The 11,547-nt window shown below is 58.5% G+C and overlaps 1 protein-coding gene across 5 annotated transcripts; it reads left to right on the top strand.

Moving 5' to 3' along the window:
- The first annotated feature begins 989 nt into the window (after nucleotides 1–989).
- CUNH9orf50 (chromosome unknown C9orf50 homolog) lies at nucleotides 990–8,589 on the top strand. 5 transcript variants are annotated; one of them, XM_045082903.1, is made up of 9 exons: nucleotides 990–1,195; nucleotides 1,882–2,657; nucleotides 2,916–3,006; nucleotides 3,107–3,220; nucleotides 5,797–5,909; nucleotides 6,640–6,760; nucleotides 7,515–7,676; nucleotides 7,855–8,028; nucleotides 8,372–8,589. In XM_045082903.1, the coding sequence occupies exons 2-9, from the start codon at nucleotides 2,162–2,164 to the stop codon at nucleotides 8,409–8,411; spliced, it is 1,311 nt and encodes a 436-aa protein (XP_044938838.1). In that variant the 5' UTR covers nucleotides 990–1,195; nucleotides 1,882–2,161; the 3' UTR covers nucleotides 8,412–8,589. The 5 variants fall into 5 exon arrangements, with proteins under 5 accessions (XP_044938838.1, XP_044938837.1, XP_044938839.1 ...); XM_045082902.1 differs by having other exon boundaries at nucleotides 5,749–5,909; XM_045082904.1 differs by having other exon boundaries at nucleotides 5,746–5,909; nucleotides 7,855–7,949.
- Nucleotides 8,590–11,547: the final 2,958 nt, after the last annotated feature.

Below are 11,547 nucleotides of genomic sequence, written 5' to 3'. Positions count from 1 at the left end.
GAAAAGTCCCTTCCCTCCACCTGGACTCTGAGGCCTTTCCAGATCTGGACATCCCCGACCTCAGAGCCTCTCACATCTCTGAATTCCTAAGCCTTGCACACAGTAGTTGGTCAAGAAATGTTTGCAGCTGGCAAGAGCTGGAAGCCTCCTTAGAAATCATCTAGTTAGTCCAGTGTTTCTCATCCATTAAAAACAAAACAAAACAAAACAAAACCACCTCACGTCTTCTTAGAATAAATATAAAACATGGGGGCGCCTGGGTGGCTCAGTGGGTTAAAGCCTCTGCTTTCGGCTCAGGTCATGATTCTAGGGTCCTGGGATCGAGCCCCACATCGGCTCTCTACTCAGTGGGGAGCTTGCTTCCCGCCCCCCCCCCCGTGCCTGCCTCTCTGCCTGTTTGTGATCTCTGTCAAATAAAAAAGTAAAAAATCTTTAAAAAAAAGAATAAATATAAAACATGTTCACCTTTCCCACTCAATATTCTAACTTCCTAAGGAGGTTTGCCCTTCCATCCCTCATTGAGGAGCACTTGCGGAGAATGGATATATCAGCTATGATGCCTCCTCCAGGCAGACTCCTCAGATTGTAACAGGATACCATGCCAGCAAAACTGCTGGTCCAAACAACCCTTCTCCCCTACTCAGGTGTCCCCGTACAAGCTTCTCCCCCGCCTCGTCCCAGCCAAGAGTCACAGAATGAAGCCCCAAGAATGGACAAACTCATCCAGCATTGCATAGCAAACAGAACCCAGCGGAGCCTGGGTTTGAAGTTGGTTTGCTTAGTTTCCAGGCCCGCTGCATTCTTACTGCCCAGCCTTCCCGAGGAAGTTCACTTTCAGAGTTGCCCAGGCCGAACTTGACCCACCCGGGCCTCCCAGATCCAGAGAGGGCAGTGGACCCCTGGGCCCTCCGCCCTTGGCTTGGGCCCTGCTGCCCTTGTCGGGTGTCCCACCACCCCATTGTGAGTGCAGCCTACAAAGCCCCACCTTCTGTCTCTAGGCCTGAGAGCCCACCGCTCCTCACATGGCCTTGGGTGAGGGGCGGATCACAATGACCCTGAAGAGGCCCAGGAGGCAGCAGGGAGTGTCCACCAGCAGGACCAGCCTGGGAAGATGGGCTCTCCCAAGGACCAGCCCGCCGGTTAGGGGGCTCTAAACTCAAGGGACCTTCTCTAGACCCACCGGAAGGCCCCTGCGGTGAGTGTGAGACCAGGAGCCAGCTCAGAGCTGACGACAGTCTGGGATTGGGGTGTGATAGGGAGAAAGCAGGCTCCAAGACAGCCCCCTCTCGTGCAGACGCTGGGGGCAGATGTGGGGCTCTGTCTCCCAAAGGGCAAGTTTGTTAAAAATATGTGTCTTGGGGCTCCTGGCTGAGTAGTTCTGGTTAGAGCTTGCCACTCTTGATCTCAGGGCTGTGAGTTTGAGCCCCACATTGGGGGTAGAGATTAAAAATATATATATATTAAAAAGAAAATATGTGTCTTGGCCCCACCCTAGACCTACGGAGTCAGAATCTGGGGCACCCGTATTTTCAACAAGCTCTAGCTCTCCACCCAAGGGGCCCTAGCCGGACTGGGCAACTGCTGGGCAGTTCTCTCCTTCCAAACTGGTTCCAGGTTTCCTAATTCCCAGGGGAGTGCTAAGAGCCTAATAGGACTTGAACACTCCAATGGCTAAGTCACAAAGGGACAGGCGCTCTGTTATCCCCATTCTACAGGTGAGGGCACTGACAGAAGTTAGTCAGTTGGCTTGTCCAAGGTTGCAAAGCTACTAAGTAGTGGGACTCGGACTAAATCCTAAATAATAAAAATTTTTAAAAAATAATAATAGTAATAGCAGCTAGCCTCTGCTGAACACGTACAGCGTGCCGCGTACTATTCTAGGCCATTTACATGTGCTGGCTCACCTAAACGTCACAGCAACTCAGAAAGGTGTGTACTCTTACGTGACCATTTTGCAGGTGAGGAAACAGAGGCTGGGCGAGCTCTGGCCTGAAGCCACTGGCTGCCAGACGAGACAGTGGTGTTACCCCCCAAACTACAAGGACCTCCCTCCAGGCACTATGGCCTGGGGGCTGGCCTATTCCCTCGTCTTCAGGTCGCACGGCACCCCCGTCACCCCCAACTGGCGTGAGGATGCCCTGAGCTGAGCGCGGGGCCACACATGCCCCGGCGTCCCCCCAACCCCGGGGCCCAGCAGGTGGAGCCCCAGGGGCTCCCCCGCGACGGCGCTCGCCGAAGGAGAGACCCGCTGCTGCCCCGGCTGCCCCTGCCCCAGCTCCGCTCCGTCCTCGGCGCGGGGTCCCCCGGCGGCTTGAGGGCCTCGGAGGGCGGCGGCGCGTGGTGGCCGAGCGGGTCCTCGCACCCAGACGTGCGGCACCCCTCGCCGCGTCTACCCGCCCCGCCCACCCTGGCCCAGCGGGGGGCGCAGAACCGGACAAGGCTGCGGTCGCTCCTGCTGCCGCCCCTGCCCCTGGCCCGTGCGTCCCGGGAACTCGCGCCCCGGCGCCGGGGGCCTGGAGAGCGCGAGGATCCCCGCAGGGGCGCGGCCAGGGAGGCCCCGGACTCCCTGCGCGCCCTCCTAGGAGAGCTTCTCCCCAGCAGGTTCCGGGAGTTCCTCCACCACCTGGGGGCAGAGTGCGCGGAACCCCGGCCGCCGAGTGAGGCCTCTCCAGGACTCCCCAGGGGGGCGGGGCAGGGGCGGGGCAGGCGTGGGGCGGAGTCGTTTCCGGGATGGGTGGAGCTACTGTTAGTGGGGAGGAGAAGGTCTGGCACAGTCCCTTGAGGATGGGTCGGCCATTGCCCCTGTTGTACAGTTGAGGAAACTGAGGCCCAAGGCCCTATAACTAGGAATAGCCTAGTAAGGACTGTCCCCAAGCCAAGGCCTATAGCTATTTCCACCTCCTCCTGGCTCCCAGAATCCTGGGCATCACGACCAAAAAGGAGTGTGTCAGACCACAGCCACCATGCCCCCCAGTGTCCCCACTGTCAGTTCCTTCCAGACCTGCGGTAAGTGTCAGGTACTCGTTGGTGGGAACAGGGTTGCCAACTGCTCTGAGGATGGCGGACCCTGACTACTCATGCCAGGTGTGGCTTGTTTGTCTTCAAGGGGCCAGTCATCGTACGTCCAGAATAGTCTTAAGAAGATTTTGCTCCATCAAATACCTGCCCTGGGGACCCTGAGGAGAGATCCCTCACAATTCACCCTCAAGAAGGCCAACCAGTGAGTTACAGGAGATTGGCGGTAGGGGAATGGGGAGAAAGAGCATCTCTTCTTTTCTTTCCTCTTGTCGTTCAACTATGAATTAACCCATCTGTCCACCTGTACATCCGTCTGTGTGTCCATCCATGAATCAGGTCTTCTGACAAACTATTCATAATACATTCATGAACCCACCCATCCATCTGTCCATCCGTCCATCCATCCATCCATCCATCTATCCACTTACCTATCGATACATAGATCTGTCCCAGAGTAGGTCTCCTCCCAATTTAGCCAAGGATTATCCATCAACATCTATGAACCCATCCTCTCATTCATCAGGTCTTCTGCCAACATATTCAGAGTCCGGCCGTGAATCCCTTCAGCTATTCCTGCTCCCATTCACCTATCCATGCTCGCATACATCTTCTCTGGGAACCAGGTCTTCTACAACCCATCCATGGGTCTCTCCATCCATCCATCCATCCATCCATCCATCCATCCATCTAGCCAGTCATCCTTCTCATCACAAACTTCGATGATTCTACCCATCTATCCATGAAGCCAATGATCGGTCATCTACAAATCCTTCCATGCACTTGTAAATCCAGGGTCCTGTCTATAATTTTGTCATGAAGCCATCTCTGAGTCCATATACAGAGGCACTCATCCACCCATCCATCCAACCACCCACCCAGTCTTCCCTCCTTTTACCCATCCCACCATTCATTTGTCCGTTTCTTCCTCTAGCTTTTAATAGGTTTTGTTACAAGTCAGAAATTGGAGGAAATAAGGGGGAGATGAACCTTGAGAGATTATGGACTCTGAAAAACAACCTGAGGGTTTTGAAGGGGCGGGGGGTGGGAGGTTGGGGGAGCCAGATGGTGGGTATTAGGGAGGGCACGCAGCGCATGGAGCACTGGATGTGGTGCAAAAAAAACAATGAATTCTGTTACGCTGAAAAGAAATTAAAAAAAAATGTTGGAGGGAATAAGATAAGGGATGGAGGTAGAAGAGCCTGGGCATTAGAGCTTCCGGGGCCTCAATGCCATAGCTCTAGTGAAGGGGGAAAAGAATGCAGAAAAAACTCCTCCGGCATTAACAGGGTTAAACTGAGGTGAACGGTGAAGAGCGTTGCCCATGAGTTTAAAAACCAAAGAGAGTAAACACAAGACATACTTGCCATCCCTCGTCCTTCTGGACCCATGGCTGATATTTGATCCTGGCATTGTCCCCCCCACTGGGCCTTGAACCCTCCCTGACACAGAGCTCCAGGCAGACACCACCGATGGCTCAGAGAGGGTGCCAGAAGTGAAACACATTTGCCAAGCCAGGAACTTTAAATCAATCAAATTGACAGACTACGTCTCACAAGAATAAATAAAAGTATGGAACTCATTAGCTCAAATATGACAAACAGCGGGGGTGGACAGAGTCATGGTGTTTCACATTTAAGAACTAATACTCGAGTACCCCATGGTGGGCAAGATCCCCTGGTAGGCCCTGAGGGAGGGGCACCAGGCTACATTGGAATAGGCTCCGGTAGCCTCTGATAGCAGAACTGAGATTTCAGTCCCCTGGGCAGAGCTGGGGTGCACCTGTGTCTGGCCCCGAGGCCAGCACAGACCAGACGCTGATAAGCAGACAAGTGTTGGATCCCTAGCTCCCATAGCCTGTAGCCATCTGGGACGCCTCCCAGCTGCCTGGCTCTTTTGCGGGCGGATGAAAGCGTCCCTTACGTGCCCACACAGACATAAAGATGTAGTCCGAGAAATGGATGCAAGAATACATCAATATGTGTGTCCTTAAGGTGGAACGTGGCATTTCTGAATAACAGAGCCAGGGCCTGGATCAAGAAGGCCCTCTTGCAGCCTTGCCCTTGAGGCTGAACTTAATAAATGTAACGACAACAGTATGCCCTTTACGGAGGGCGGGCCCCAGGCCAGTCCTTGCACAAGATGCCTCCCGTAAGTTATTTCATACCTACCAAACTTTTATCAGGGAGCTATTATCACGCCTACACTCTATCATATATGGCTGAAAGGGGAAAACTGCGACCTGAAGGACTCGTGTGGTCTCCCCAAGTTCACATGCCTGGGAGGAGGCGCAGCTGAGACTGATGGTTATAAGAACAGTTTGAAGTTACAGATGCTTACCCTGGGCAGCCCACAGCCTGGGTGCAGTGTTATGGCATCCGGTTCATCTCGCCACCCTGTGTGGCGGGCACAAGGGTGATGCCCAGCTTACAGATAAAGAAACTGTGTGACCTTGGGCAAGTTGCAAAACGTCTCTGTGTCGCGATTTGCTCCTCTATAAAATGGGACTAATGATCATGTTTCCCAGGGTTGTGGGCGTGTCCTAGGCTGAGGCATGGTTCATGTGTGTTTCATGGCCCGGCCGGCAGGCAGTACTCCCCAAAAAAGGCAAGCTACTCTGGGTGTCAGGATACACAGCTAGCTCTGGTCCCATGGGTATGTGTTGCAGGGCTGGGGTGTGGGCCTAGGGGCTCAGGTCCTGACCCTCCCCTGCCCCTCTGCCGCTCTCAGCAGGCCCCACGGTGCGCAGGCCCCCAGGCTCAAGGCCGTGCTCTCCCACAGCTCCTCAGGGCAGAGCTCAGGGCAACGTAAGCGGTTTTGCCCCTTCCGAGTGCGATTCGCTGATGAGACCCTGCGGGACACAGCGCTCCGCTACTGGGAGCGCAGCTGTGCAGGTAAGGGGACAGCGCGGGGAGCCTCGGGCCTCCAGAAAGTTCCAGCCTGGAGTCCAGAGAGCAGATGCTTCGGCCCTGGGTCCCAGGAGTCAGGGCCGGCCTCCAGAGGCCAGGAATTCACTGACCTTGCCCAGACAGCACTCAAGCTGCCTTCTCCAGAGTATCAGGAGGGTCTCAAAGACCAAATAGAGGGGTCCGAGGTCCTGCAGCAGTGTCCCAGCGTGGGTGGCACCAGGGAGCAGTCACCGTGGAGGCCACAATGGCTGCCCAGGCCTGGCCACCCCCGAAGGCCTTCTCGCTGCCACTGGTTCCCAAGCGCCAGATCCGCCCGCCTTAGAACAGGCACGCACAGCCTCCCGTCTCCCACGTCTGGCCCCCTCCGTGGCCTATGGAGGCTGAAGAAGGTGGCAAGTCACCTAAAGCGTCTTCCCATATACTCGAAGGCCTGCCCTGCTGAGGAGATGCCCAGAAAGGTCCAGAAGATCAGACCTTCTCTCTGGGGGAGGCTGGCACTGGCTGGTCCAGCAAAGAAGCTAGGAACCACCAGGCCCTGGTTCTGAGATGCAACTTTGCCCTCGGCTCCTTGGGGATTGGATGTGGTGGTGTCTGCTTGGCACAGTTTCCAGTGTTTTCTGAAGTGGGTGTCAAGAAGCAGGTGGGAAGAATGCGTGTCCTTGCTCTGGTATAACCTTTACCAATCCCCCCCCCGCCCCGCCCCTTTCTCCATCAGCCTGGCCTCTTCACTTCTCGGGAACTGGCAGCCCCAGGGCTTCTAAGAGCTTCCATCTGTTTATTGACCAACTACTGTGTGCAGTTTCAGGAAACGTGGCTGCTCCAGAGCCTAGTTGTGGGTAAAGCCCTAAGATCCAGGATCTTTGCTGATTCAGGAGGGACCCTCCCTGGGCCCCTGAGGGTCATAGGAAGTTGGAGATAGAAGCTGCAGTTTTGTCCCGCGGCTTGTGGTTTGACAGGCAAGCCAAGGCTTCTGAGAGCAGGTGACACAGCTGCCGAGGAGAGAGACCTGGGGGCCCCCAGGGGGAGACCGTTCCGTGGGAATGGCAGCTGGCTAGCTCAGGAGAGAAGCCTCCATGTGGGCCAGTGGCCACAGGAGCTGTGCTCACGTCCCAGGGCCCCAGAGCGGGGCTCTTGGCTGACCCCTCCCCAGCCCTTTCCATCCTGAGGCAGCCATGGGGGAGTTTGGGGTCCCTGGCCAGCCAGGAAGGCAGCCGATCGGGCAGGAGAGATTCCTAGCCCCCAACCCCTGCAGGATCTCACCATTGTCTCTGGATTTCCACAGTGGCCTGACTGGCCTTCCCACTATGGGAAAGGAGGCCCATTGGGGCTACAGCAGGAGTGGGTATGTGGCGGGGGCTGGGGGGCACAGTTTGGCTAATAAAGGCAGAAACAGTCACGCAAGATAGTTTTAAAACCTGAGCCTTCTCTGGAGGCAGCCATCAGGCACTGGGGAGCCTTCGGTTGCCATGGAGACAGGGTTCTGCCCGGCCTTGCCTGCCGGAGAGGGAGGGGGGGAGAGTGGGGGTGCTGGCGCCCACCCCCCCACTCCCCCACAAGGTAGAGATCTCACTGGAGCCCTCTCTCCTCCAGTCCGGCAGGGTACCGCCGAGCATGGGCTAGCTCCCCGGTCAGCATCGGAACGGGTGCTCGGGAGCGTCCGGAGATGACCGGAGAGTTTGCCCAAAACCCCGTGCGCAGCTCCAAGGAGGAGGCCATGGCCAACGTCTCGTTCAGCTGGGACCGCCCCGGCCTGTGAGGCTTTGGGGAAGGGGACAGGATTCAGAGGCACTGCCAGGCACCCCTCCTCATCCTGTAGATGACCCCTTCCAGCAGTGGGCAGGCGAAGGGTCGCAGGCTTGAGGGCCCTGCCAGCCTTGGGTGGACAGGGGATTCAGGGGCCATGCTGTTCACAGGCTCCTGTCCCCCGCAGGTCCACCCAGGAGCCACCGGGTCACCTCCCTGAGGATGCCTCCATGAAACGCAGCCTGCCCAGCATCCCTAGGGCCACCACACGGAGGCTGCGAGGTGACCTCCCAACCTGGCAGGACATGGATGACATCCTGGGGCTGGGGGGCCATTACCCTGCTCCTGGGGCCAGACGCTGGTGAGCACCTGCTAGCAGCCAGCCGCCCAGAGAGCCCCTGCGCAATGGGGCGGCGGGCTACCAGATGAAGCCTCCCTGCGCGTGGCGAAGGGCTGGGCTCTTGCGCTGAGCTGGGTCCAGATTCCCAGCCCCATCCTTGCAAGCACTGGGGTCTTTTGGGGGTTTGCATCCCCTCGTGTGTACAGTGGGGCTGACTCCAGTGCCTGCCCCCTTGGACTGGGGTATAGAATCCGCACCCCCACCCCAGGGCCCAGGGAGACTTGTTTCCGGCCCAGACCCCACAACCCCTCCCCTAGCCAGCCCCACAGCATCTGGCATCAGCAGGTCCTCCTGGTCTCTCTAGGAATCCTTCCCGCCCAGCTTGGAGCTGCACCCAGTCCTGAAGCCAAGCTGCCCTAAGGGCTACCAGCTCCTCCTGCCTTCCACAACGCCGCAGGGGGCTCCCCAGTGAATGGCTACTGGAGCCCAGGCCCGTGCATGGACACGGGCCAGGGGGTGAAGAGAAGCCTTTCTCACCCCCCAAATAAACATGCATTCCAGATGGCTGGGACCTGCTACCATGTCTCACCCCACAAGCCTCTCTGGCTGCCAGGTTACTGGTCTCCAGGGGTCCTGGGCCAAGGAGAGGGAGAGGGCAAAGTCATGGCTGGGATGAGGCTGAGGGTTGGGGGTAGGCCATCATCAGGGACCAGGGCTTGTTCTAGGCGAACCCCTCTTCTGGAAGCGGGGAGGCCCTGCCATACACTTTGAACTTGGGACCAAGCCTTTGTCAACCTTGATCAAGCCACACCTGTAACAGGCGCCTGTCCTGAGCCCGGGCCCCAGCTTCCCTCTTTGACTGGAACCAAAGCCTACTTGCTGACTTCTGCCGTGGGATGAGAGTGTGCAGACTCCAACGGGGTGGACGACCTTTTGTCTTCTGCATTCCCCAGGTCCCTGGAGGGCAAGCATCCAGGGTGGGTGGGGACCAGATGTTTCTCTCCTAGTGGTGGCAGATGGAAGGGTGGGCAGTGTTCAAAATCACATGGGGAGGCGACAAAAGACCAGGTGGTGTTGATCTGATCGCTGCACTGACCCAGCATGGCCAGCCCCACAACTGGCTTCCAATGTCCTGGACAAAGTTGAAGCCCCCCTCCCCTCTGTCCAAGCAACGCTTTGGCCCCAACCCCTCGGCACACCGAGGATCCGGGTCTTTATCGCCACCTCTTGGCCAGTGAGGAAACGGCCACGGAATCCACACCCAGGCACCAGGCGGAATGAAAGAATGAGATGGGGGGGCGGGAGGGTACTGGGCAGGGGCAAGGCAGTGGGAATCTTAGGGCCAGGAGGATAGTGAATGGGGGACGATTTGTTTCTGCAGATTTGTTTGTGCTCTGCCTCCAGAAGAAAGGCCACAGATCTAGGCAGTCTGGAGAAAGTCTGTGGGGGATGGGACAGGGGCAGCGCTCCAACGCCCCTTCCCGGGGGGGACTGGCTGGGGTTTTGATCCCAGGGAGGGCCACCACCCCTTTTTCTGCGCTTTCACTACCCCCCACCCCGCCCTAGTATTTCCATTTCCTGGAGAGTCTGCGGGGTTCAGAGGAGGCCGTATTCGGCCGCGCACCCACCCCCGGTGACCTTGCGCCGCCCGCCTCGCCGTCTCCCAGACTCAGTTTCTCCCCAAGGGCCGCAGCGAGCCCTCGCCCCGCCGCCCGCTGCAGCGCCGCCACGCGCCCACGCGGGGGCAGTGTTGGCCTGGCTTTGGCGCCGCCCGGCGCGGCGGAAACTTCTCAGCCGCCAGCTCCGGGGTCGAAAACTTTGCCCCTCGCGCCGCGCTCCCGTCTCCCGCCGGCGCCCTCCTCCCGACGCAGACCCGCGCCGCCGCCTTCCACCTGCCCCGGGCTCGCGGCGGGCCTGGGGGGACAGCCACGCTCCCCACCCCCCAACTTCTCCTCGCTGCTTTTTGTTGCCGTTAAGCCAAAAACTACTGAGCGGCGATCGACGAGCCTGGAACTCGAGGCCCGCGTGCCGCCCGCGTGGTGGGGGGTGGGGGTGGGGGTGGGGGTGGGGGGGGCGACATCGGAGACACACACACCATCAGACACATTGTACAGACCCCAGAGAAACACACCGCCCAGAGACGCCGCCCACGCACACGGGGACCCACAGCGCGCACAGCTGGAAGCACAGTCATGTACCCGCCCAGCGCCCCCCCGCTCCCGCGTTCCCTGTCCGTCGTCTTCCCGGAGGCTGTCGGTCAGCCATGCCCCTGGGCCTACCGAGGGTCCTTGAACATGGGTGAGCACCAAGGAAGGTGGGAGGGAGTGCTGCATGGGGACGGACCCCTTTCCAGCGGTCCCCAGGTTCTCAGGCTGTCACTCCTCCCTGACAGCACCCGGGGTCCTCTCCCCAGGGGTCCCAATGGGGCCGTTTTTTACTGGTACATTTCCACTCAGGGCTGGCAGGTGGCCAGCCCCTCCTGGGCTCCAGGCAACAGCATGTCAGCCTGTCAGGAAGGCCAGGAAAGTGGTTGTGGTGACTTCTTGGTGGCTTCTGTTCCCCCATAACCTCCGCTACCCCACCTCACCCCCAACGTCCCCCTATGAGGGGGTGCGGCATGACAGGTGTACTCCCCCTACCCCTGCCCACCCCAGCTCTTCTGCTCCTGTCTCCACCCTGAGCATTCGTATCCCTGGGTCCCACTCCTTCCCTGAAGCACTGACCCCGCCCTGGGCCCTGTGGAGACCTGGGTCAGGTCCGTGTGGGTAGTGGGGGCTGGGTCTAGCTGGTGCTGGACAGGGAGGGAGGAATGACTTCCTACCCAGGGCAAAAGGACGTGATGGAGAGGCAAGAAAATCACCACTCCTTCCACCGGAGAGCTTCTCCGGAGCCCTGCTTGCTGATCTGGACTCCAAAGCCCAGAGAAGTTAGGGAGATTTGCCCACGCTGGCACAGACATGGGAGCTGGAGCTGAGACTAGGTCCCCCTGTGTCCCACCCCAGCATTCAGCCTTTCCAGCTCTTCTCATAAGCTACTCTTAGTATAACCATTTGTTGTCGAGGGAAACCAAAGCCCATAGAGGTTAAGCTCTATCTCAAGGTCACACAGATTAAGAGTGGGGGTCTGGAGACTGACCCCAACATACAGCTGTGCTGGCTGGGCTCCCTCCTCCCCCATCCCCCGGGGGGCAAAATGGGGCGATCTCGAGGACCCTTCCTTCCTGGGTCCATACTCCAGCACAAGGGGCATGGGGCGAACCAGGGCAAAGTCAGGGAGAGAGAGATTTCTTTGGCGCAGGGGTGGGGGTTGGAGCTCTGGGGGCAGAAGCTGCCTCACCGACTCGCCCACTTTCCTTGTGCGGCAGCAGCTACCCTGTGCTGTGCACATGCTGGGCCTGAGGCACACAAGCAGGCACCAGAATGACCACCTCCGCTCCCAGGGGGCCACCGTCTGGTGGGGGACAGGGACTCAACGGGGCAATCCCAGGACAGAGTGTCATGTGCTATGGTGTGAGGCCTGGGGCTTTGGGAGCACAGAACA

The sequence above is a fragment of the Mustela putorius genome, unplaced genomic scaffold, assembly GCF_011764305.1.
Source record: "Mustela putorius furo isolate JIRA1106 unplaced genomic scaffold, ASM1176430v1.1 tig00000596_pilon_pilon_pilon, whole genome shotgun sequence".
NCBI lineage: Eukaryota > Metazoa > Chordata > Mammalia > Carnivora > Mustelidae > Mustela > Mustela putorius.
The sequence above is the reverse complement of the archived record's forward strand: the minus strand, read 5'-3'. Positions and strand labels throughout refer to the sequence as shown.